The 27841-nt window shown below is 43.4% G+C and overlaps 1 protein-coding gene across 1 annotated transcript; it reads right to left on the bottom strand.

The window, feature by feature from the left end:
• Window positions 1-234: 234 nt before the first annotated feature.
• Window positions 235-25831, bottom strand: LOC109873840 (growth hormone receptor). The gene is made up of 9 exons (XM_020465568.2): window positions 25492-25831; window positions 14166-14258; window positions 9492-9633; window positions 9147-9316; window positions 3399-3577; window positions 2437-2581; window positions 2234-2324; window positions 2051-2120; window positions 235-1933 (listed from the first exon to the last, which is right to left on the bottom strand). The coding sequence occupies exons 2-9, from the start codon at window positions 14254-14256 to the stop codon at window positions 1025-1027; spliced, it is 1797 nt and encodes a 598-aa protein (XP_020321157.1). The 5' UTR covers window positions 14257-14258; window positions 25492-25831; the 3' UTR covers window positions 235-1024.
• Window positions 25832-27841: the final 2010 nt, after the last annotated feature.

Genomic DNA, 27841 nt, shown 5'->3' with positions numbered 1-27841 from the left:
TTGTTTGTCAATTTTAGGGTGTGCAGGTGAATGAGGTCTGTCATTCATGTTCATCTGCTCATGACTGGTCTCTCTCCCTCTATCACTAAAGATAACACAATCCTGATGGGTGGCTACTTTAAAATTCATTTAAATTCTACGGATCTTAGATTCATTTGACGCTGTGAAATCAAATGGAGCCTAGTCCAATGGCTACAACTCAAAGCATTAGTACTACATGAAATGAATCAGTAGTTTTAATGTGAAATATGTTTATTTATAACATTATAGCTGTACAGTGAAGAACCATTACCATTTTCAGTTCCCCAGAAATATCATCTGACACTCATTTGATAGTCCCCTTTTTGCAAGCGTACATCATAGTAAGCAGAAAAAAATATATATAATTTTTGATAAAACACATTTGTGTATATATGGAAAAACAACACAATGACCTACTCTTATAGACTGGTTGAGAAGCCACAGTCAATCGGCAGAACACAGATGGTGTATTCCCACTTGTTTACCAAATGTTTCCCTTTTGACAATATTCCGATCTGTAAATACTTTTTAGTTGTAAGAACCAATAATTGGGATTATTGTAAATTATTGTTATCAACACCACTAAGTTAACTATATGTATCTTGTGCTGGCAATTAAAGTCACTTATAGATAATGTTCTTCAAAAACATTAGTAATATGTTAAGATATTTCATACGGCCAGCTCCTATGAGAGACCATAATCCCTTCTTGTCCTTCTATATCCTTTGTTTTCACAGTTAAGGTGTTAGCAGACAGGTGTGGCACATCAGTTCAGACCTTGAAGAACAAACCCCTCTCCTGACCTCCCCATCCTTCTTACCAAACCTCAAAATGTCTGTAGCGGTCATGTTGGGCGAAGGAAGGATAAGAGGTGGGGCAGGCAGGGGAACCCCCCTCATTTTTGGAGGTATACCATTTGGCAACCTACTCTTTGATTTATAGTCACTGAATTCCAATGCCACCTCTGATCTGTGTGCAATAGCATAGTCTCTACACCTATGAGTTATGGTGTAATATTTCCCAGTAGGTCAGGGGTCAGGTACCCCTCTGGTGTAGGTGTAGGAAGGGGCAGCTTGGTTAGGACTGGATGGGGTGCAGGTGGGGGGCTGGGCTTCAGAAGGAGGCTGTTCTGCCTGTCCACTCCCTCCACCATGGTGTAGACAGAGAGAGGGAGCAGTGGGGAGACGGGCGAGGCAGGTGGGATGGGGGGCATTTCAGCCTCAAAGTACAGGCTCTGGTACTCCCCAAAGGGCTGTCCCTGCACAAGCCTACTATCCTCTGTTGGAGCAGGCTGGCTGCCTCTCCCAGTAGGGAGTTTGGCACTCATCTTCCCAGCGTCTAACTCTGTGGTGTAACCTCCCCTGTCAGCATTCACTACCAGTAGCTGAAACTCCTTCCTCGGCTTCTTTTCCCCCATTTCCTCCTTAGCCTTCTCCTCTGCATCCTTCTCAACCTTGCTCTGCTCCTCAGGCATCAGCAGCACTTCACCAGTGGGTCTCACCTCGCTCACCTGGGTATAGAGGTCCTCCCTGCCAGGGACAGCCCAGAGAATCATCCCTGTGGTGGGGGTCTGGACTGGGGAGCTGGCCTCAGTGCTGGCACCAGAGGGCACCAGGCTGGGGCTGGTGTTGGAGAGGAGGGGATGGAAGGGGAAGGCCTCTGGTTCAGGCAGATCAGGGTCACAGCAGCTGGCCCGGCCAGAGTCGTCATCTCCGAAGCCAATGGTGAGAGGGGGACAGTCTGAGGAGGGCGAGCGGTCCATCAAGCACTGTGTGTCCAGCTCAGTCAGCCTGTCGTTGGGCTCCTCCATGTCCAGCTCGATGAACTCCACCCAGGGGTCTTCACCGTACAGCTCTGGCCTCAGGTCAGGGTGGTCGCCCAGGATGGAGGTCAGCTCAGCCAACTTACCTTTCTATGGACAAAGACATAATACCTCAGAGTTAGTTTAAAGGGGAAACATACATCTATTACAACCTCGCTGGTACTTCATATTGTCTCCCCGCTTTTTAAAATTGTGTCAAATTAATACCTTGAAGAGCTCAGGGTCGATTCCTTTGATTTTGGGACCAGGAATTGGAGGCAGGAGAATCATCATCAACCTTGAAGATAGAGGAATAGTTATTAACAGGCACACAGGTTGCATAAGACTTCATATTTAGAGGTTGAACATATTATTTTAAGACAGAGTAACAGGGAAAAGTAAATATCTTACTTCTGTTGCTGGGAATAGATGACCAGTATTAGGATGACTGCTAAACCCAAGGCAGCAAAGACAAGCAGGACAGTAACTGGAAATCGGGACTCTGAGCACACATATATAGAAGGCAATTAATATGATTCAAAACAGAGACATCATATATGTTATAACATGTTACATTCTATATGACAGTATATAAAAACTATACATGTCAGTACCTTTAGTGGGGATGTGTATGACTATGGGGTCGCTGAATTCCCCAAAATTACGGGATGCCAGCGTCTTGCACCTCACCCTGACCTCGTGATCTGTGTTGGTGCGCAGCCCGTACAGCGACCGCTGCCTCCCCTTCTCAAGGTTCACCTAGGGGGTGCAGTCAAAACAGAGAGGTTTCACACCAGTAAGTTGGTGAATAGCACCCACACAGCAGGCGAGACAACTTACATCGGCATGCTTCATCCATATAAGGACCTGAATCAACGAAAGCAAGTAGAGCCTTGGTATGTCACTTTGGTAGATTACCCCCAAGATTAGACTCATGTTCCCTTGCATGGAGGGAGATGAAAGGGGGAGAATGAGGACAGTGGGAAAGAGGCTGTCTGTTCTAAATTACAACGTGGGAGAAGGAGGCATAAGACTAGATTATTAGGTACTTTTAAAATAGTGCAGTAAAACTTGGTCATGTCAAAATTACATGGACAGCAGTCTTAGCAGGTCTGTCCAGATGAAGGTGTATATGAGCACTGAAAACTACATTTAGGAATCTATTCAATCTGTGTCGCTGAAGCGTTGCAGATTGCGTGATAGAAATGGTAAGGTCATTTAGGATTTAGCTGACAATATACATTGTTTACCGTGAATGCAGTCTCCGCTAACGCGGGAATTTAAACCATGCTGTAATGCTGAACTTCCTCGATACGGATTGAATAGAGCCCTATGTAAAAATTCTGAAATGTCACAATGGTTGGATCTGCAACAGTTTCACAAAAAGAGTCAGAGTCAGAGTCCTCAAGGGTAATCAAATCAAAGTTAATTGAATGCATACACAGATTTGCAGGTCTTCTGGCAGGTGCAGTGAAATGCTTGTGTTACTTTATCCATCAGTGCAGTAGAATGTCTCACTAATTTATCATGCAGAAAAGCCACCACTAGTCAGCTAACTGCTAGGGTGTAGACTCACCATCCTCCACAGTGTTGAATTGACCTCACGGTACTGCACCTCGTATTGTAGCGTCATCCAGCCCATAGACACGTCTGCAGAGTGTGGCGGCTCCCAGCTCACCATGATGTCAAAGTGGCTCCCGGTTAGACCCACATTCAGCAGGGTCCAGTTCAGCGCTATTGGAGGGTCTGGTTCCACTGGAAAACATTAGTTGGGTCATCACTTGAAATGCTGAACGGCACATACAAAATTCAACATATCTACACAACTAGGCAATATACTGTATATACTGTACACACACACACTGCATGACCAAAAGTATGTGGACACCAGCTCGTCGAAAATCTCATTCCAAAATCATGGGCATTAATATGGATTTGGTCCCCGCTTTGCTGCTATAACAGCCTCCACTCTTCTGGGAAGGCTTTCCACTAGATGTTGAAACATTGATGCAGTGACTTGCTTCTATTCAGCCACAAGAGCATTAGTGAGGTCGGGAGATTAGGCCTGGCTCGCAGTCAGTGTTCCGATTCATCCCAAAGGTGTTTGATGGGGTTGAGGTCAGGGCTATGTGCAGGGCAGTAAAGTTATTCCACACCGACCTCGACAAACCATTCCTGTATGGACCTCGCTTTGTGCATGGGGCATTGTCATGCTAAAACAGGAAAGGGCCTACCCTAAACTGTTGCCACAAATTTGGAAGCACAGAATCGTCTAGAATGTCATTGTATGCTGTAGAGTTAAGTTTTTCCTTCACTGGAACTAAGGGGCCTGAACCATGAAAAGCAGCCCATACTATTACTCCTCCACCAAACTTTACAGTTGGCACAATGCATTCGGGCAGGTTAGCATTCTTCTGGCATCCGCCAAACCCAGATTCGTCTGTTGGACAGCCAGATGGTGAAGCGTGATTCATCACTCCAGAGAATGCGTTTCCACTGCTCCAGAGTCCAATGGCAGCAAGCTTTACACCACTTCAGCCGACACCTGGGATTGCGCATGGTGATCTTAGGCTTGTGTGCAGCTGCTCGGCCATGGAAACCCATTTCACGAAGCTCCCAAAGAACAGTTATTGTGCTGACGTTGCTTCCAGAGGCAGTTTGGAACTCCGTAGTGAGTGTTGCAACCGAGGACAGACAATTTTTACACTCTATGCACAGCACTCAGCGGTCCTGTTCTGTGAGCTTGTGTGGCCTACCACATCACGGCTGAGCCATTGCTGGCCCTAGATGTTCCACTTCACAATAACAGCACAGCACTTACGGTTGACTGGGGCAGCTCTAGCAGAGCAGAAATTTGATGAAATGACTTGTTGGAAAGGTGGCATCCTAGGACGGTGCAACGCTGAAAGTCACAAGTTCTTCAGTAAGGCCAATTTACTGCCAGTGTTTGTCAATGGAGATTGCATGGCTGTGTGCTCAATTTCATACACCTGTCAGCAACAAATCATTAAGAACACCTGCTCTTTCCATAACATAGGAAGCCAGGGGAATCCAGGTGAAAGCAATGATCCCTCATTGATGTCACTTGTTAAATCTACTTCAATTAGCATAGATCAGTAGTCAAGATCACTTTGAGTCAAAATGCAAGCCAAGATCTTAAGAATGGCGCCGGAGGGGATGGCTGCCGTTTTACGGGCTCCTAACCAACTGTGCTATTTTGTTCGTTTTTTTGCGTTGTTTGTAACCTATTTTGTACATAATGTTGCTGCTACCGTCTCTTATGACTGAAAATAACTTCTGTACATCAGAACAGCGATTACTCACCTCGAACTAGACAAAGATTTTTTTCTTTACGAGTCTGACAGAAAGGAGATACTGCTTTCTTGGGAACAGGCCCAAATCCCAGTCATTTGCGTGAAGAAAAGATGGAGAAAACTCTAGACCACCTTTTCTCCACACACAGAGACGCATAGAAAGCTCTCCCTCGCCCTCCATTTGGCACATCTGACCATAATTCTATCATCGTGATTCCTGCTTACAAGCAAAAAGTAACAGTGACTCGCTCAGGAAGTAACAGTGACTTGCTCAATACAGAAGCGGTCAGATGTCGCGGATGCTACGCTACAGGACTGTTTTATTAGCCTGGAATACTGGAATATGTTCCTGGGATTCATCCAAGGACATTGAGGAGTATACCACCTAAATCATCGGCTTCATCAATAAGTGCATCAACGACGTTGTCCCCACAGTGACTGTACATATCCCAACCAGAAGCCTTGGATTACAGACAACATCCGCATCAAGCTACAAGTTAGAGCTGCCACTTTCAAGGAGACGGGACACTAATCCAGACGCTTATAAGAAATCCCGCAACTCCCTCAAACGAACCATCAAACATGCACAGCTTCAATACAGGATTAAGACTGAATCCCACTACACCGGCTCTGACTCTCGTCGGATGTGGCAGGGTTTAAAAACTATTACGGACTACAAAGGGAAATCCAGTCGTGCGCTGCCCAGTGAGCCTGCCAGACGAGCTAAATGCATTTTATGCTTGCTTCGAGGCAAGCAACACTGAAGCATGCATTAGAGCATCAGCTGTTAGGACGACTGTGTGATAAACGCTCTTCGTAGCCAATGTGAGCAAGACCTTTAAAACAGGTCAACATTCACAAAGCCGTGGGGCCAGACGGATTACCAGGACATGTACTCAAAGCATGCCTGGACCAACTGGCAAGTGTCTTAACTAGAGGTCGACTGATTAATCGGAATGGCCAATTTCAAGTATTTTTGGACACCGATTTTTATTTTATTTTTTATTATTATTATTTTTTTTTTTTACACATTTATTTATCCTTTATTTAACTAGTCAGTTAAGAACACATTCTTATTTTCAATGAAGGCCTAGGAACGGTGGGTTAACTGCCTTGTTCAGGGGCAGAATGACAGATGTGCACCTTGTCAGCTCGGGGATTCAATCTTCCAACCTTACAGTTAACTAGTCCAACGCTCTAACCACCTGATTACATTGCACTCCACGAGGAGGCTACACAAGTATATATTTTTAAACCTGCATATTTAGTTAATATTGCCTGCTAACCTGGCTCGTTGCGAACTCTGTGAAGACTATTTCTTCCTAACAAAGACAGCCAACTTCGCCAAACGGGGGATGATTTAACAAAAGCTCATTTGCGAAAAAAGCACAATCGTTGCACGACTGTACCTAACCATAAACATCAATGCCTTTCTTAAAATCAATACACAGAAGTATATATTTTTAAACCTGCATATTTAGCAGGCAATATTAACCAGGTGAAATTGTCTCACTTCTCTTGCGTTCATTGCACGCAGAGTCAGTGTACAGTGCCTTGCGAAAGTATTCGGCCCCCTTGAACTTTGCGACCTTATGCCACATTTCAGGCTTCAAACATAAAGATATAAAACTGTATTTTGTGAAGAATCAACAACAAGTGGGACACAATCATGAAGTGGAACGACATTTATTGGATACTTCAAACTTTTTTAACAAATCAAAAACTGAAAAATTGGGCGTGCAAAATTATTCAGCCCCCTTAAGTTAATACTTTGTAGCGCCACCTTTTGCTGCGATTACAGCTGTAAGTCGCTTGGGGTATGTCTCTATCAGTTTTGCACATCGAGAGACTGAAATGGTTTCCCATTCCTCCTTGCAAAACAGCTCGAGCTCAGTGAGGTTGGATGGAGAGCATTTGGGAACAGCAGTTTTCAGTTCTTTCCACAGATTCTCGATTGGATTCAGGTCTGGACTTTGACTTGGCCATTCTAACACCTGGATATGTTTATTTTTTAACCATTCCATTGTAGATTTTGCTTTATGTTTTGGATCATTGTCTTGTTGGAAGACAAATCTCTGTCTCAGTCTCAGGTCTTTTGCAGACTCCATCAGGCTTTCTTCCAGAATGGTCCTGTATTTGGCTCCATCCATCTTCCCATCAATTTTAACCATCTTCCCTGTCCCTGCTGAAGAAAAGCAGGCCCAAACCATGATGCTGCCACCACCATGTTTGACAGTGGGGATGGAGTGTTCAGGGTGATGGGCTGTGTTGCTTTTACGCCAAACATAATGTTTTGCATTGTTGCCAAAAAGTTCAATTTTGGTTTCATCTGACCAGAGCACCTTCTTCCACATGTTTGGTGTGTCTCCCAGGTGGCTTGTGGCAAACTTTAAACAACACTTTTTATGGATATCTTTAAGAAATGGCTTTCTTCTTGCCACTCTTCCATAAAGGCCAGATTTGTGCAATATACGACTGATTGTTGTCCTATGGACAGAGTCTCCCACCTCAGCTGTAGATCTCTGCAGTTCATCCAGAGTGATCATGGGCCTCTTGGCTGCATCTCTGATCAGTCTTCTCCTTGTATGAGCTGAAAGTTTAGAGGGACGGCCAGGTCTTGGTAGATTTGCAGTGGTCTGATACTCCTTCCATTTCAATATTATCGCTTGCACAGTGCTCCTTGGGATGTTTAAAGCTTGGGAAATCTTTTTGTATCCAAATCCGGCTTTAAACTTCTTCACAACAGTATCTCGGACCTGCCTGGTGTGTTCCTTGTTCTTCATGATGCTCTCTGCACTTTTAACGGACCTCAGACTATCACAGTGCAGGTGCATTTATACGGAGACTTGATTACACACAGGTGGATTGTATTTATCATCATTAGTCATTTAGGTCAACATTGGATCATTCAGAGATCCTCACTGAACTTCTGGAGAGAGTTTGCTGCACTGAAAGTAAAGGGGCTGAATAATTTAGCACGCTCAATTTTTCAGTTTTTGATTTGTTAAAAAAGTTTGAAATATCCAATAAATGTTGTTCCACTTCATGATTGTGTCCCACTTGTTGTTGATTCTTCACAAAAAAATACAGTTTTATATCTTTATGTTTGAAGCCTGAAATGTGGCAAAAGGTCGCAAAGTTCAAGGGGGCCGAATACTTTCGCAAGGCACTGTATATGAAAAAGTTTGGGCTGCCTAATTTGCCAGAATTGTACGTAATTATGACATAACATTGAAAGTTGTGCAATGTAACAGGAATATTTAGACTTATGGATGCCACCCATTAGATAAAATACAGAACGGTTCTGTATTTCACTGAAATAATAAACGTCTTGTTTTCGAGATGATAGGTCATTAATATGGTCGAATCCGGAAACTAAGGATAGTATTTCTTTGTGTTATGTTATAATTAGGTCTATGATTTGATAGAGCAGTCTGACTGAGCGATGGTAGGCACCAAGCAGGCTCGTAAGCATTCATTCAAACAGCACTTTCGTGCGTTTTGCCAGCAGCTCGTCGCTGTGCTTCAAGCATTGAGCTGTTTATGACTTCAATGCCAAGAGTGTGCAAAGCTGTCACCAAGGCAAAGGGTGGCTATTTGAAGAATCTCATAAGATATTTTGATTTGTTTTTTGGTTACTACAAAAATAATTACTTTTTGATGAACTTTTTTGGTTACTACATGATTCCAATTGTGTTATGTCATGGTTTTCATGTCTTCACTATTATTCTACAATGTAGAAAATAGTAAAAATAAAGCAAAACCGAGTAGGTGTTCTGAAATATATATACACACACACACACACAACCAGTCAAGAGTTTTAGAACACCTACTCATTCAAGGGTTTTTCTTTATTTTGTCTAGTAATAGTGATATATAAAATTCAGTATTTAATTTTTTTAATTCAGGCTGTAACGCAACAAAATGTGGAAAAAGTCAAGGGGTTGTGAACACTTTCTGAAAGTACTGTATAGGTAACTATGGTTTAGGAGGTCAGAGGCCAGGCTCACCGATGTCTTCCACAGTGAAGATGACCTCGTCATAGAGATTATCCTGATCTCCAGAGCGGAGTTGGACACTGTAGGTTATCCAGACCTTCGTGTAGCTTTCATTGAAGAAGCACTCGTCTATCCTGTCAGCCATGTAGTTAGGACACTCACTCCACTCTTTGGGAGATATGCTGCAGGCATGGGAGACAACATGGGGGGTTTAATACTGTGCTGATTGGAAGAAAGACTAACATCATGCACCTGACATGTAGGTAAGAGGAAGAGACTCGCATACGGCTAATAACTACAAAGGATTTCAAGAAAAATGAATTGGCCTATCAGTGAACAAACTCTTCATTCTCTCACTTCTTATTATTGATGTAGTAGAACATCCGCAGGTCTCTGGGCTCTGTGAGGTTCTGGAATGTTCCGACATTCCATCTGCAGCGGAACGTGTTCATGTCATGGGAGACACAGCCAGTGATCTGGGGGCGGATCTGGGGCAGGGCTGAGAGGGAGAGCGTGAGAAAGAGAGACGTGAGCACACACAGTCTATAAGGCTTGCAAACAGTCAAAACTCTAACTTAAACATTAACTTTGCGCCCATTTTTAATTATCCTAAAATGACACACACTCCCAGTCAAGTTGCACTACGCCCGTTGCTGTATATAGAGACCATTTACGGGGCTGAGCTGCTCTTCATGTGTAATAGCCACAGGGCGGACAGCTGTGTTTTCCTGGAAGTATCCGTAGACCTTCAAATTGTCAGCCAGACTATACTGCCCACGGGACTTTCTGGTAAATCCTCTCCGTTACCGGTTCTCAGAACTACATAGTACAAGGTGTGAAACCTCTACTCACAGTAAGGGACACTACTGTTCAGATATCTTCTGTTTCTGCAGGAAATGACAGCGGACAATTAAATTCCTAATTAAATTGCTCAATTGGAATGATTTTCTCAGAAGCCAATTACTACCTCTACACATGAAAACGCTGTAATATTGCTTATCTTGTTACCTTCTGCTCATTGAGATTATAAAGGAACCAATAAATAAGCTGTAGGAATGGTAAATTATCATTCTATCTTGTTTATACCAGGTAAGTGCTGTCCTGGTCTGTCTGTGCTATATTAAATTATCATACTAATGTGTCCTCGGGGAGAGGGGCGCTTAAGGTAAACACTCTTGTCTGTTCACAGCCCCGAGGAGTGACTTAAGTACCATCTCCCATAATGACACTGGCAAGAGCTGTCAGTCTGCCACATCAACACCGATGAGTGGGACAGCACAACAGCTGATTGAAGGGCCCTGGCGCCTAGGGAGATGGCAGCTTCAACGGTGTATTGCTCTTCTGAGGAGTGATGCATACCACTGGCTTGGTTAGCAGCTCAACAAGGGGGGAAGGGGGCGCAAAGGTTAAAAATAACCTGTTTACCAGATCCTTTCCTCCCAGGAACACCCTTAGAATTAAGAGGAAAAATCTATCCAACACCTGGCAACGCTTAAGGGTTTCATACTAGGTACATTTCCTGTGACTGATTAGGATTCAGGGACTAGTGGTGTGTGTGTGTGTGTGTGCGTGTGCGTGCGAGCGTGTGTGTGTGCGTACTATGCAGTCCCCATTTTGACTTACCCAATATTTTCTGAATGTAAATGTGCACGTGTAAATATATATGTGAGTACTTGTGAATGTTCTTGAATGTGGACTTGAGCGAGTGCTGTTTGATTAGTGTTCGCCAAGTTCAGGTCGCTAGTTTTCACAGAAGCAAAGGTGCGCAGCAGATATCACTGGCTCCAACAAAACGTTGAAGCTCTAACTTCAAAACACACTTTCCAAGAAAACATACACTTTTGAGTTCCAGTTATTCTAGTATTTCCAGTCACTGGAAGGTGAACTCTTTTCCATTACAATCCGTTTACCCTGACATCCCTGCAGTGCAGAGTACATTTAATTGCCTTTAATAACGATGCAAAACGTGCTCATTTATCTCGTAAAATCTCTCACATTAGGACTGAAATGTCAAAACATTCATCCTGACTAATCAAAGGAAAGAGAGCGTTGCGTTTGATCGGCTGCTGTCAAATAGGAGGTACGGTGGGAGAAAATGTATATTTTAATCAAGGGGCTTCTAAATGCACATGTACCTTTTAATGTAATTCCCTGTAGAGTACACATGCAAGGAGTGCTAGAACAGGCTGCTTTATAGAGGCAAATTCCCTATTATCGCTCTACAATGTCACTGACATATCCCATATACACAGTCACATCTATACAGATGAAAGGGATGGTGCTATTGCCTTAAACTCTACTAATGAAAAACCCTTCTGGGTCTGTTTTTTTTACCTCCTTCAATGGCTCAAAACCACTTTTTAACTCTGTGAAACATGGTTGGGCTGGGCTGTTTTTTTAACAGGGAGCTCGTCCTCCACTTTAGGAACATGCCGACTTAACGCAGAAGTTAGAATGACATAGTTATCTGAGAAAATGTATGTGTTACCTTTGTCCCGGTTCTCCCCTACACACCAGGGGGTATCATCATACTGTTACTGTCTGGCACACAGTTAACAACTCTCAGAGGACTAGGTCACAGATATACAGTATGAATGATTTAATTACACACTCTGGTTTAAATGTTACATAAATAATTGAATATAGCAGTTATTTGTGAAAACGCAACATGTTTTATGATAATGCAATGGCACTGTGTTTAGTGTATTATACAGACTAATACAATATGTTAGAACATGTTCTTTAAATAAGCATGCACGTATGGGCACATAGTGTTGCACTGGGCACGCTGCACATCGAGTGCTTTCCAGGAACTGGATTCCCAGGAATTCTGAAGGGGCAGTGTGGGAGCAGTGAGTAGTGCACTGTGGGAAACGGTTTAGATATTCAGAGGCCCCCTTCATTCAAGAGTGTTGAATGAACAAAGTTTGAGTGCAGGAAGTTTTATTCCTAGGTGGTTCAGGCCTTCATGGTGAGTGAAGTCACACTTTCATAAGTGTTTCTTCATGTTACGTAACATTATACACTTTATTAGAGCTCTATAGCGATGACTGATTGAGCAGAGGCTTTCCCTCTACCGTGAGTCTGTTTTGTCTGATTTGTGGCTTTGACTGTGTTGCTTCTTCGACAAAGTTCCTCTGTTTCCAGTGAGTGTTACTTCACTTTGTCAGAATAGTTGAGATCCCAGACAAAAATATAATTTACACATTTTATCTGAGATAAATGGGTGGGAGGTGCAGGAGGTGGGGACACAAACAGAAAGAAAAGCTTTATAATCCAAGGTTTTACCTCAGTGCTTTAAATCTGTTCAATTGAAGGAGAATACCTTGGTTGCAGCTACTGCTTTAAAGTGCCCACATAAGTACAATATATATCAGATGTCCTTCACTCAAGTTTCCTCTACCATAAATGGGGAAATGGGACATTGCACATGTAATTCACTTCATTTCTTGAACAAAACAGAACAGGTAAATGCTTGCTGTATATTTATTTTTGGAAACTATCATGAATTACTCTCTCACGTTAGGACTGAAAAGTCCAAACATTCATCATGACTTTAATCAAAGGGAAAGAGAGGGTTGTGTTTGCACAGCTGCTGGGTAATAGTAGGGATGGAGATAGGAAATGGCTGTTTTAATGGGGAGGGGGACGAAGCGCACTCCCCTGACAGCCAAGGCAGCGGATTGATGAAGCTTGAACAAGTAACTCTCTCTAAATAACCACTGGCCTCCATGTTCTTCGGGAGGCCATTTATTAAATACATTACTTCAAATGAGGAAAAACAACATTGAGAGGTTGTTAAGGTTCCAAACATGTCACTTTCTTAAACCATCTAGTGGACAAATGACAGTAAAGATTTCAAGTGTCATGCTAGCTAGTCTTGGGTGTTAGCCTGGGAGAAGTTACAGGAGAAAGGGGTGGGACGAAAGTAACAATGTTAACTGATGAACCTGGAATAGAATAAACCGTTTAAGCACAGTTCATATTGCTTTTATAACGTTAGCAAGATATCAACAAGTGACTGAATGTTTGAACATTATATGACATTAGAATTATGCCTTAATAAATTGACTGGATGGATCCACTTCTCACAAGCTTTAAATCAACAAGTTAGTGGTTAAAAATATATACATATATTTATGATTATGTGGGTCAATTACCTTGTGTCAATCCATGGAAATGTGATAAGCATGATGAGTATGCCATTTTGTGAAGAAAATAAAAATGTTTTATTCTATCAAGACACGAGGAGTGCACATGACAAGGACAGCTGGAGCACACCTGATTGGTAGGGCTATGCATGAATATTCATTTAAAAATGGTGAAACACATCTCTTTCTACATTCCCATTAAAGTGAGATTAGGAAATGATGGTTAATACAGCCATTATGTGATTCCTTTTAGTCTGATTAATATTGTACGCCAAAAATATTATGATTGCGCAACATTGAGATGTTGTCGCAAGGTTCATTTTCATACACTTCTAACCTTTAACATGAATTATTCAAATCGACAATGAAATTATGTCTGATAGTACATTTGTCGAAAGTAATGAGCATTACAAACCAGAAACATGGGGATAAGACAGATATTGTGCACTTTTCACAAGCTGTCACTTCCACCCCAAGGCTGTGTTACTCTCGCCCCGCTGGAAGTTACAATAGTAACATTGCAGTAGTTCTGGTCTTGGTCTATTTAATTTAAACTAATTTACCCTAAAGAAGAAATTATAGTTGCTTATGGTAGAGGACATATATACTGTAAGTTGTTTGTCATGATAAGTGTTGTTTGTCATAAAATATGGTGTCTCTAGCTTTATCGATCTAAGTAATTAGGGAAAAAACTAAGTGTTACTTTCATCCTGGTTCTCCCCTATGTATATAATACTACATAGTGTACATACAAGACAGTCCTTACTACGAACTATACATGCACAGGAAGTACTTCTAGGAATCTGATAGGTCTGTATTGATTGTCCAGCGAAAGGAAAGCCCCTCTGGTTTGGTCTGGTTCATCATTAATCAAATGTACCTTGTTCAGAAGTTGGCGGCTCCTGCGACACAACTGTTAGGATGAGGAGAAGGCAGATGAAGAGAATGCGGGAGGTTGCCATGCTGTTCATCCCTAGAAAAACATGAGAGAAGAGTTAACCCCACTGAACATCACCCTTAAGCTGGCCCGCTGCCATTAAGTAGGGTGGGCTTACAAACCGAAACATACAGTATAAGTCCAGAGTCTGGTAAATCAAATCAAATTTTATTCCAATTCCAATTCCAATTTGATCCCCACCATTGCCTGTGTATTGTATATGTATTCATAGTAGCTTATCTATTCTTCTAGGTCTCAACATATAATTTGCTGAATTTGAGCCCATTGTCCCGTCTAAATATTATGTTACATTCTTGAAGTTTGATCTCCGAGCTTCCATGAAACAGACTGCTCTCCCACTATACACAGAGTATACAAAGCATTGAGAACACCTGCTCTTTCAATGACATAGACTGACCAGGTGAAAGCTATAATCCCTTATGTCACTTGTTCAATCCACTTCAATCAGTGTAGATGAAGGGGAGGAGACATGCTAAATAAGGATTTTGAAGATTTGAGACATGGGTTGTGTATGTGTGCCATTCAGAGGGTGAATGGGCAATAAAATACTTAAGTGCCTTTGAACAGGGTATGGTAGTAGATGCCAGCCTGGGTTTTTTCAGTTAACAGTTTCCTGTGTGTATCAAGAATGGTCCACCACCCAAAGGACTTCCATCCAACTTGACAGAACTGTGGGAAGCAGCATCCCCGTCGAACGCTTTTGACATCTTGTAGTGTCCATGCCCATCGAAATGAGGCTGTTCTGAAGGCAAAAGTTGTTCCTACGGTTTGGAAAACTCAGTGTATATAGTAACTGGAAACTCCAAGGGAGATCCGAAAAAGAAAAGAAGTTCACATTTTTCCTGTGTATTCTGCCTGATAGTAAATGTGAATATAAACAGAGGAGTATATCATGCCGAAGAAGTTATACAAACTACATAATAATTAATACAAAATTATACAAACTAGGTTTTTTTTTTCTTCGTGATATCCAATTGGTAGGTACGATCTTGTCTCATTGCTGCAACTCACCAACGGGCTCAGGAGAGGCTAAGGTCGGGTCTTGCGTCCTCTGAAACATGACCCGCCAAGCCGCGGTGCTTCTTAAAACCTGCTCGCTTAACCCGGAAGCCAGACGCATCAATGTGTAGGAGGAAAAACCATTCAACTGATGACTGAAGTTAGGATTTGCTAGAGCCCATTGAGCCAAGATAACCCCCCTGGCCAAACCGGGCGAAGCTGGGCCAATTGTGCGCCGCCCTACGGGACTCCCGGCCAGCTGTGACACAGTCTGGGATTGAACCCCAGTCTGTAGTGACGGACACCGACATCACGCTTCCAGACAAACTAAAAACCTTCTTTGCCCGCTTTGAGGATAATACAGTGCCACAGCATTGTTCCTGAACCCAAGAAGGCAAAGATAACTGAACTAACTGACTAGCACTCACTTCTGTCATCATGAAGTGCTTTGAGAGACTAGTCAAGGATCATATCACCTCCATCTTACCGGCCACCTTAGACCCACTTCAGTTTGCATACCGCCCCAACAGGTCCACAGACGATGCAATCGCCATCACACTGTACACTGCCTATCCCATCTGGACAAGAGGAATACCTATGTAATAATGCTGTTCATTGATGACAGCTCAGCATTCAATACCATAGTACCCTTCAAGCTCATCATCAAGCTGGAGGTCCTGGGTCTCAACCCCACCCTGTGCAATTGGGTCCTGGAATTTGACGGGCCGCCCCACAGGTGGTGAAGGTAGGAAACAACATCTCCACTTCGCTGACCCTCAACACTGGGGTCCCAACAAGGGTGCGTGTTCAGCCCCCTCCTGTACTCCCTGTTCACACACGACTGCGTGGCCATGCACGACTCCAACTCAATCATCAAGTTTGCAGACGACAACAGTAGTGGGCTTGATTACCAACAACGACGAGACAGCCTACAGGGAGGAGGTGAGGGCACTCGGAGTGTGGTGTCAGGAAAATAACCTCTCACTCAACATCAACAAAACAAAGGAGAAGATCGTGGACTTCAGAAAACAGCAGAGGGAGCACCCCCCTATCCACATCGAAGAGACAGCAGCAAACAATGTATACGAAATGCTTTAGTCTGGTTTTAGACCCCATCATAGCACTGAGACTGCACTTGTGAAGGTGGTAAATTACCTTTTAATGGCATCAGACCGAGGCTCTGCATCTGTCCTCGTGCTCCTAGACCTTAGTGCTGCTTTTGATACCATCGATCACCACATTCTTTTGGAGAGATTGGAAACCCAAATTGGTCTACACGGACAAGTTCTGACCTGGTTTAGATCTTATCTGTCGGAAAGATATCAGTTTGTCTCTGTGAATGGTTTGTCCTCTGACAAATCAACTGTAAATTTTCAGTGTTCCTCAAGGTTCCGTTTTAGGACCACTATTGTTTTCACTATATATTTTACCTCTTGGGGATGTCATTCAAAAACCTAATGTTAACTTTCACTGCTATGCGGATGACACACAGCTGTACATTTCAATGAAACATGGTGAAGCCCCAAAATTGCCCTCGCTAGAAGCCTGTGTTTCAGACATAAGGAAGTGGATGGCTGCAAACTTTCTACTTTTAAACTCGGACAAAACAGAGATGCTTGTTCTAGGTCCCAAGAAACAAAGAGATCTTCTGTTGAATCTGACAATTAATCTTGATGGTTGTACAGTCGTCTCAAATAAAACTGTGAAGGACCTGGGCGTTACTCTGGACCCTGATCTCTCTTTTGACGAACATATCAAGACTGTTTCAAGGACAACTTTTTTCCATCTATGTAACATTGCAAGAATCAGAAACTTTCTGTCCAAAAATGATGCAGAAAAATGTATCCATGCTTTTGTTACTTCTAGGTTAGACTACTGCAATGCTCTACTTTCCGGCTACCCGGATAAAGCACTAAATAAACTTCAGTTTCAGTTTACGGCTGCTAGAATCCTGACTAGAACCAAAAAATTTGATCATATTACTCCAGTGCTAGCCTCCCTACATTGGCTTCCTGTTAAGGCAAGGGCTGATTTCAAGGTTTTACTGCTAACCTACAAAGCATTACATGGGCTTGCTCCTACCTATCTTTCTGATTTGGTCCTGCCGTACCTACCTACATGTACGATACGGTCACAAGACGCAGGCCTCCTAATTGTCCCTAGAATTTCTAAGCAAACAGCTGGAGGCATGGCTTTCTCCTATAGAGCTCCATTTTTATGGAATGGTCTACCAACCCACGTGAGAGACGCAGACTCGGTCTCAACCTTTAAGTCTTTACTGAAGACTCATCTCTTCAGTGGGTCATATGATTGAGTGTAGTCTGGCCCAGTAGTGTGAAGGTGAATGGAAAGGCTCTGGAGCAACGAACCGCCCTTGCTGTCTCTGCCTGGCCGTTTCCCCTCTTTTCACTGGGATTCTCTGCCCCTAACCCTATTACAGGGGCTGAGTCACTGGCTTACTGGTGCTCTTTCATGCCGTCCCTAGGAGGGGTGCGTCACTTGAGTCACTGATGTGATCTTCCTGTCTGGGTTGGCGCCCCCCCTTGGGTTGTGCCGTGGCGGAGATCTTTGTGGGCTATACTCGGCCTTGTCTCAGGATGATGGTAAGTTGGTGGTTGAAGATATCCCTCTAGTGGTGTGGGGGCTGTGCTTTGGCAAAGTGGGTGGGTTTATATCCTTCCTGTTTGGCCCTGTCCGGGGGTATCATCGGATGGGGCCACAGTGTCTCCTGACCCCTCCTGTCTCAGCCTCCAGTATTTATGCTGCAGTCGTTTATGTGTCGGGAGGATAGGGTCAGTTTGTTATATCTGGAGTACTTCTCCGGTCTTATCCGGTGTCCTGTGTGAATTTAAGTATGCTCTCTCTAATTCTCTCTTTCTTTCTCTCTCTCGGAGGACCTGCGACCTAGGACCATGTCTCAGGACTACCTGGCATGATGACTCCTTGCTGTCCCCAGTCCACCTGGCCGTGCTGCTGCTCCAGTTTCAACTGTTCTGCCTGCGGCTATGGAATCCTGACCTGTTCACGGGACATGCTACCTGTCCCAGACCTGCTGTTTTCAACTCTCTAGAGACAGCAGGAGTGGTAGAGATACTCTTAATGATCAGCTATGAAAAGCCAACTGACATTTACTCCTGAGTGCTGACTTGCTGCACCCTCGACAACTACTGTGATTATTATTATTTGACCATTATTTGGCCATGTTCTGTTATAATCTCCACTCGGCACAGCCAGAAGAGGACTGGCCACCCCTCATAGCCTGGTTCCTCTCTAGGTTTCTTCCTAGGTTTTGTCCTTTCTAGGGAGTTTTTCCTAGCCGCCGTGCTTCTACGCCTGCATTGCTTGCTGTTTGGGGTTTTAGGCTGGGTTTCTGTACAGCACTCTGGAGATATCAGCTGATGTACAGAGGGCTATATAAATAAATGGATCACTAGTCACTTTAAACCAGGGCTCTCCAACCCTGTTCCTGGAGAGCTACCTTCCTGTAGGTTTTCGCTCCAACCCCACTTGTAACTAACCTGATTCAGCTTTTCAACCAGGTAATTATTAGTATCAGGTGCGCTTGATTAGGGTTAAAGAGAAAACCTACAGTGGATACAAATTGCTTTTTCTATAAAATGTATTTGATGACAAATGTCAAGAAAATGTTGAGCAACATAATAAAGTAATTACTTTTTAAGTAAATGAAGTTACACTTTATGTTAATTTGTTAGCTACGCCACAGTCGCCAGCCTTACGAACCGCATAGCATTACAGCAGTTTTACTTCCGGCGCCGACAGAGATGGCCGCCTCGCTTCACGTTCCTAGGAAACTATGCAGTTTTTTGTTTTTTTACGTGTTATTTCTTACACTAGTACCCCAGGTCATCTTAGGTTTCATTACATACAGCCGAGAAGAACTACTGAATATAAGATCAGCGTCAACTCACCATCAGTACGACCAAGAATATGTTTTTCGCGATGCGGATCCTGTGTTCAGCCTTACAACCAGTGTAACGGAGTGGATTACATGCAGCGACCCAAAAAAACGACTCAGAAAAAGAGGGAAACGAAGCGGTCTTCTGGTCAGACTCCGGAGACAGGCACATCGTGCACCACTCCCTAGCATTCTTCTTGCCAATGTCCAGTCTCTTGACAACAAGGTTGATGAAATCCGAGCAAGGGTAGCATTCCAGAGGGACATCAGAGACTGTAACGTTCTCTGCTTCACGGAAACATGGCTAACTGGAGAGACGCAATCCGAAGCGGTGCAGCCAGCGGGTTTCTCCACGCATCGCGCCGACAGAAACGAACATCTTTCTGGTAAGAAGAGGGGCGGGGGCGTATGCCTTATGGCCAACGTGACATGGTGTGATGAAAGAAACATACAGGAACTCAAATCCTTCTGTTCACCTGATTTAGAATTCCTCACAATCAAATGTAGACCGCATTATCTACCAAGAGAATTCTCTTCGATTATAATCACAGCCGTATATATCCCCCCCCCAAGCAGACACATCGATGGCTCTGAACTAACTTTATTTAACTCTCTGCAAACTGGAAACGAATTATCCAGAGGCTGCATTCATTGTAGCTGGGGATTTTAACAAGGCTAATCTGAAAACAAGACTCCCTAAATTTTATCAGCATATCGATTGCGCAACCAGGGGTGGAAAGACCCTGGATCATTGTTACTCTAACTTCCGCGACGCATATAAGGCCCTGCCCCGCCCCCCTTTCGGAAAAGCTGACCACGACTCCATTTTGTTGATACCTGCCTACAGACAGAAACTAAAACAAGAAGCTCCCACGCTGAGGTCTGTCCAACGCTGGTCCGACCAAGCTGACTCCACACTCCAAGACTGCTTCCATCACGTGGACTGGGAGATGTTTCGTATTGCGTCAGATAACAACATTGACGAATACGCTGATTCGGTGTGCGAGTTCATTAGAACGTGCGTTGAAGATGTCGTTCCCATAGCAACGATTAAAACATTCCCTAACCAGAAACCGTGGATTGATGGCAGCATTCGTGTGGAACTGAAGGCGCAAACCACTGCTTTTAATCAGGGCAAAGTGTCTGGTGACATGACTGAATACAAACAGTGCAGCTATTCCCTCCGCAAGGCTATCAAACAAGCTAAGCGCCAGTACAGAGACAAAGTAGAATCTCAATTCAACGGCTCAGACACAAGAGGCATGTGGCAGGGTCTACAGTCAATCACGGACTACAGGAAGAAACCCAGCCCAGTCACGGACCAGGATGTCTTGCTCCCAGGCAGACTAAATAACTTTTTTGCCCGCTTTGAGGACAATACAGTGCCACCGACACGGCCTGCAACGAAAACATGCAGTCTCTCCTTCACTGCAGCCGAAGTGAGTAAGACATTTAGACGTGTTAACCCTCGCAAGGCTGCAGGCCCAGACGGCATCCCCAGCCGCGCCCTCAGAGCATGCGCAGACCAGCTGGCCGGTGTGTTTACGGACATATTCAATCAATCCCTATACCAGTCTGCTGTTCCCACATGCTTCAAGAGGGCCACCATTGTTCCTGTTCCCAAGAAAGCTAAGGTAACTGAGCTAAACGACTACCGCCCCGTAGCACTCACATCCGTCATCATGAAGTGCTTTGAGAGACTAGTCAAGGACCATATCACCTCCACCCTACCAGACACCCTTGACCCACTCCAATTTGCTTACCGCCCAAATAGGTCCACAGACGATGCAATCTCAACCACACTGCACATTGCCCTAACCCATCTGGACAAGAGGAATACCTATGTGAGAATGCTGTTCATCGACTACAGCTCGGCATTCAAACACCATAGTACCCTCCAAGCTCGTCATCAAGCTCGAGACCCTGGGTCTCGACCCCGCCCTGTGCAACTGGGTACTGGACTTCCTGACGGGCCGCCCCCAGGTGGTGAGGGTAGGCAACAACATCTCCTCCCCGCTGATCCTCAACACTGGGGCCCCACAAGGGTGCGTTCTGAGCCCTCTCCTGTACTCCCTGTTCACCCACGACTGCGTGGCCATGCACGCCTCCAACTCAATCATCAAGTTTGCGGACGACACAACAGTGGTAGGCTTGATTACCAATAACGACGAGACGGCCTACAGGGAGGAGGTGAGGGCCCTCGGAGTGTGGCGTCAGGAAAATAACCTCACACTGAACGTCAACAAAACTAAGGAGATGATTGTGGACTTCAGGAAACAGCAGAGGGAACACCCCCCCATCCAAATCGATGGAACAGTAGTGGAGAGGGTAGCAAGTTTTAAGTTCCTCGGCATACACATCACAGACAAACTGAATTGGTCCACTCACACAGACAGCATCGTGAGGAAGGCGCAGCAGCGCCTCTTCAACCTCAGGAGGCTGAAGAAATTTGGCTTGTCACCAAAAGCACTCAAACTTCTACAGATGCACAATCGAGAGCATCCTGGCGGGCTGTATCACCGCCTGGTATGGCAACTGCACCGCCCTCAACCGTAAGGCTCTCCAGAGGGTAGTGAGGTCTGCACAACGCATCACCGGGGGCAAACTACCTGCCCTCCAGGACACCTACACCACCCGATGCTACAGGAAGGCCATAAAGATCATCAAGGACATCAACCACCCGAGCCACTGCCTGTTCACCCCGCTGTCATCCAGAAGGCGAGGTCAGTACAGGTGCATCAAAGCTGGGACCGAGAGACTGAAAAACAGCTTCTATCTCAAGGCCATCAGACTGTTAAACAGCCACCACTAACATTGAGTGGCTACTGCCAACACACTGTCAATGACACTGACTCTACTCCAGCCACTTTAATCATGGGAATTGATGGGAAATTATGTAAATATATCACTAGCCACTTTAAACAATGCTACCTTATATAATGTTACTTACCCTACATTATTCATCTCATATGCATACGTAGATACTGTACTCTATATCATCGACTGCATCCTTATGTAATACATGTATCACTAGCCACTTTAACTACGCCACTTGGTTTACATACTCATCTCATATGTATATACTGTACTCGATATCATCTACTGTATCTTGCCTATGCTGCTCTGTACCATCACTCATTCATATATCCTTATGTACATATTCTTTATCCCCTTACACTGTGTATAAGACAGTAGTTTTTTGGGGAATTGTTAGTTAGATTACTTGTTTGTTATTACTGCATTGTCGGAACTAGAAGCATTTCGCTACACTCGCATTAACATCTGCTAACCATGTGTATGTGACAAATAAAATTTGATTTGATTTGATTTGTATGTACCGGTAACGTTAGTTGGCTACTAACACATCAAACTTGCCAGTATATTAACTATATTGTAAAGACCCTGGGTTTATAAGCGTGGAAATCGAGCCTGCCGCACAAGCATGCTTTTGCAGCACAGTCGATAGCACGCCGGACCTCGGGCTCGAAGGTCCAGGGACCGGCTCCCTGCTGTTTCATTACAATATGCTAGCCAACTAACTACCCAACATTTATTGACTTGATTATTCACGTCATTCTTAGCGGTATATGTGTTGTGCATTCTCAATGGACATTGTTACTACAATGAAGTCATAAGATTTCTAGCTAGTATTTGTTATGCTAACAAACTAGCAAGAAGTTGCATAGCAACAGCATAAACTTCCGGTAGACAGGTGAAGCAGAAGTACACTCAACTGAAATAATACTGTTTGTTTATAGTATACTAAAATTAACTAGTTGTATGTAGTACACAGTATGTTAGCATATTGGTATTCGAACACAGTTGAGGTATTTTAAATGTACCCTTCGCTAAGCCCAGCCCCCCTTAGTTACTGTTGCAACCTCCGATAACATTTTCCCGGAATGCCCAATTCCATTCAACCGCTGGCGAAATCCCTTCACAATTATCTCAAAAACGGTGTGTCTAATACACATCTAAATTCAACACAACTACCCCTGGCTGATCAAGAAACTCTTGGGTATCTTGCGATGGACTGTCATTACAATTGCTTCACCGGAACCTGGTTAAAATCTGTAACAGTGTAGCTAGCTGAATGGCTCTGAAGTCAATGTCAGCATGCAGTCAAAGCAAAACTGTTTTATAGCCCTCACTGGCTTTCATGGGATTTAAACATGAACATGTCGGAGGTGTTGAACTCGACGACCGTTGCTATCCATTGGGAGTGCTGCGGTTGGTTGCAGAAACATTTAGACGCCAGGCTTAGCGAAGGGGCAATTGCACACGCCCATCTGATGTCACGGACAACGAGTGACTCAGTAGTGTGAGCGCTGTCCACAATTCCTGGTTTTCCTGGTGGTATTGAGTTTGACCGTTCGGTCGCGTTACGAAACATGACAAAGTCAACAGTCCACTGCTGAACATGACATTCAAGATCTGCAGCCAAATACTCTGGGCTGGGTTGTGCCCAGCACTTGTTTTGTGAAATAAAACCATCCTACATCCTGGCCCGATTCAAGTTATTTTCCCCGCTCTATGGAAAATATAGGCGTTCTTCTGAAACAACAATACTCTCATTTTTCTTCAATCACTATTGCTGTATGCCAACCAAAACATATCAGTCTTTAAGAAACTGCCGCAGAGTGGAAGATGTTAATCTTAAACGACAAATAGATTTGTATGTGTTTGTTTTCACTGAAAGACGATCTGGGAAAACAGGGTCCGATCGAGGGGGAGAGGATATGGGAGGGGCGTGGGGAAGGAAAGGAGAATGGGGCACTAACGCCACAATAACACAATGGTCTAAATAGCGTACATATTTTAGGTGTGGTGTACTATGACACTTATTCTTGTTGTCTTCCTGTTTTTATACTAACAATAGAAACTCAAGAAGTCATATGTTTTACTATTGTAAATGCCTATCCATAAAATACAAAAAATATGTTTTAGTAATTTAGCATTCACTCTTATCCAGAGGGCCTCACAGTAGTGAGTGCATACATGTTTGTACTTCTTCCCATATTGGTCCCACCTGGGAATCAGACCCACAACCCTGACGTTGAACTACATCATCACGCTCAGACTTTTATTCACAACAAGTCAGTTTGGTAGAAACCCCTAATACATACTACACACAATTACCTGTCATGTGAACTAATGGTAAATATAACTCCCTTCATGGTGACCATAAGCAGAAAACTTAAATTTGGATGCGTTTATTTTCTGTATTCATCAACAGACAGTATGAGCCATTGCATGCTGTACTCTCTCTCCTCAATCTAGAATCCCACAGGAGACAGAATGGGTAAACAATAAACACCAGTACAAATCATTAGTAATAACACCAATGAGTGTTTCAATTTCTTTTTAACTGTCTGGCAAAGGGCCCAATGGACAATTACACTAAAGAGAGTGGCAGACAATGACATGTGTTCAAAAGTGGATAAGACATTTTGATTAGAAAAGTAATTATGTCAATCAGAGTGAATTTGATGATTTTAATGGACACATTCATATTGTATTGATATTTTAGTATGTTTGAGATGGCACATCTTATTTCCTTAATACATACACATGAGGTAAATGATCATTTAGACAGATTGTTGATATCTTACTTCTTCAACAAACATTACATTCTTAGTTTTATATGAGGACAGTCATGTGTTTCAGTCTCCATCTGAGGAATTCAAGGTACTACATGCAAAGCTGAATCAGAGTGTTACCATGTATCAATGGATATAAATGAAGACTGTGTAATAGGTGAATACTGTTGTGGAAAAGTCCTAATACTCATTATTTACTTTGGCAGTGTCAACTCTTCTTGTGAGGCTGCCACATGTGTTATTTTATTTCGTTCAGTGTAGGCTACAATTATGAATACAAAACGTGACTTGTCATTGCTTCGCCTATTGACTTTTTTGCACACATTTTATACGTAGGTCTACAGGATTTTGACTTTGGAATAATTGAATTGACCAATTCATATGCTAATTACATTGAGATATTGTTTTGGAATTTAGCCATTTGCCTTTAAATTAACAGAACGTGCACATATGCAGTAGAGATTGTATATAGCCTACCGTGAAGAACAAAATAGTATAATCTTAACAGTAGGATAGGCCTAGTAGACCAGGGTTTCCCAAACTCGGCCCTGGGGCCCTCCGGGTGCACGTTATGTTATTTTGCCCTGTAACTACACAGCTGATTCAAATTATCAAAGCTTGAAGACGAGTTGGTTGTTTGAATCAGCTGTGTAGTTCTATGGCAGATATGGTTGAGAAATCCCTGTACTAGCCCAGTTAGCAAAGAACAATCGTGCGGCTGGTGCCTACTCACTGTATAAGCAAGTTGTAAAATGCTGCTGGTTTCTTCAAGACTTGATCAAGCGGAACACTCGTCTCAACCACGGACTGCAATCTACTAGACCATCACCAAAAACGGTCACGCCTTGGTGGAAAAAATCCCCAAACTCAACATTTAAACGTTACTATATTCCAAAAATGACATATTGTAGCAAGACGCATAGCTTTTTCTTTCTCGTACACTCTTCCCCTTGATTCAATTCTGTCAATCTGTGGCTGCGCGCTCTGCGAGCATTTACTGCTGCCATTAAGGGGATTCGATTAATCTGGCCGGGTAAACGTATGAGGCACCGGTTGAAGGTAAATTGCATTCGTTCGTGAGCCAGGTGTCCAGTTCAAAGCAGGCGAAATCGGTTAAAAACAAAAGGGATGTGGCCCTAAAACATAAGTGATATAGGCCTAATTAATCACGTGCAGTAATGAGTAGGATTCTGTGTTTTCACATGCAAAAGTGAATGCTTTTGATAAAAACGTCCCCCAATGAAAACTAGTTTGAAAATTCAAACAGATGTATGTTTCTGGACTATGCACCATGCTGCTTTGTTGACAACACAACCAAGCTGTGCAGATTAGGCTAGTGTTCGATTTGAGAAGGGAGTGCCTCCCTCAACATGTTTTCCGGTTCAAATCACGAGTCCAAAACCAGATTAAGATTTATCAATGGCAGCCATTGCAAGTGTACCCATTAGTTTAACAGTCAAATTGGCAGGTGAAGAGGTTCCAAAACCCTTCAATGGATTATATGTCTATGGCCACAACAAGCCGTTCTATATTTGGCCCGCATGCTGCCCAAATTGTGGCCCTGCCGACTAGGAATACAGTATCTGCTTGTTTTATACCACAGCTATGTTTTTTTTTTAAACTATTGATAATCTGTGGGGAAAAAATATGCTCTCTGGTGTATTTTGAACATTGTGAGCAGGCTCCTGTGGTTGGTTGCAGTAAAATAATATCTATTGTTACTGTAGCTGTACTTTTTTTCAGATTACGGCTCCCTACAAAATCCTGCATTAGTCCGGTCCATAAACGGGTGCCCCGCGGCTCAGCATAATCGAATCCACCACTCTGTGGCATCGTGAAAGCGCCACCAGCTGGTAAATATTTAACATAACAGGCAAGACCACAATTTCGGAGAAATTGTTTACGCATTTTATGCACAAAAATTACATACCCTACAGTTCAGTCGTGAAAAGAAACCTTTGTCATAATTTACACCCGTTGACAATTGTCCTGAATTATTTTACGGAACCGCCTTTCGAGATTGTGCAAGTTGTTTTTCTTGTTCGTCTGTAAGTAGTCTATGACCTCTTCAATGTCCGCTCTCACAGACGCACATGTGGTGGCTATGGGGAATTTAAGGCCCATCCATTGATTTAGGACCCTATTTCCATTTATATTTTCCTCGCAGTATGGATTGAAGAGTTCAATGAAGTGGAATACTCACTTTCACCTATTCAATGTTAGGTTATAAGGAGGGGATGAGTCTATATTTTTGAACCCCCAGTCTCACCTACTAGAGTGGGCATAGCCGGCACACTGAAGTGCACTCACAACTGCAAGACAAACATTTAGCAGGAAGTGTATACCATGTGTATTTTGTTCATACAACTTGAAATGGTTTCCATGTTTTTCTATGTTGGTTGGTTGAGGGATTATGTTATTGAAAGTAACATGGTTTTGACTTTTTTCCCTTTACCAAACAAATCACAGCAGCTGTGGTAAGTCTATGTATAGGTTACTCAAATTACGGTAGATGGAATACATTCTCCTCTCATGGCACTCAGCCCTGGGAGAGGTTCAATTATCTAAAAGATAGGGTCTAAAGATGTATTCCTTCACAAATCTGCCCCCACTGTTCAGAGTCATTATCTCATTGGCTCTAGAGAGAGTGTTTGGCATGTGAGCCCCTGACTCAACTCATTCTCTGAAGTCTGTCAAGTGAGACTCCCTACCCTTGTCACAATGTTCGGACCAAGGCGCAGCGAATGTAGAGTTCCACATGCTTTATTAATAGTGAAACTTAACAAAACAATAAAAACAAACCGTGACTACAGAGGTGCAAAGTGCTCCAAACAATATCCCATAACACACAGGGGGAAAAAATGCTACTTAAATATGATCCCCCACTAGAGACAACGATAGCCAGCTGCCTCTAATTGGGAATCATACCAATACACCAACATAGAAAATACAAACTAGAACCCCACATAGAAAATATAAACTAGACTAAACCCCTAGTCATGCTCTGACCTACTCTACCATAGAAAATAAAGGCTTTCTATGGTCAGGACGTGACAACCCTCCATGCACATGCTCTTATAAAT

Source organism: Oncorhynchus kisutch, linkage group LG29, assembly GCF_002021735.2.
Source record: "Oncorhynchus kisutch isolate 150728-3 linkage group LG29, Okis_V2, whole genome shotgun sequence".
NCBI classification, from domain to species: Eukaryota; Metazoa; Chordata; class Actinopteri; order Salmoniformes; family Salmonidae; genus Oncorhynchus; species Oncorhynchus kisutch.
The sequence above is the reverse complement of the archived record's forward strand: the minus strand, read 5'-3'. Positions and strand labels throughout refer to the sequence as shown.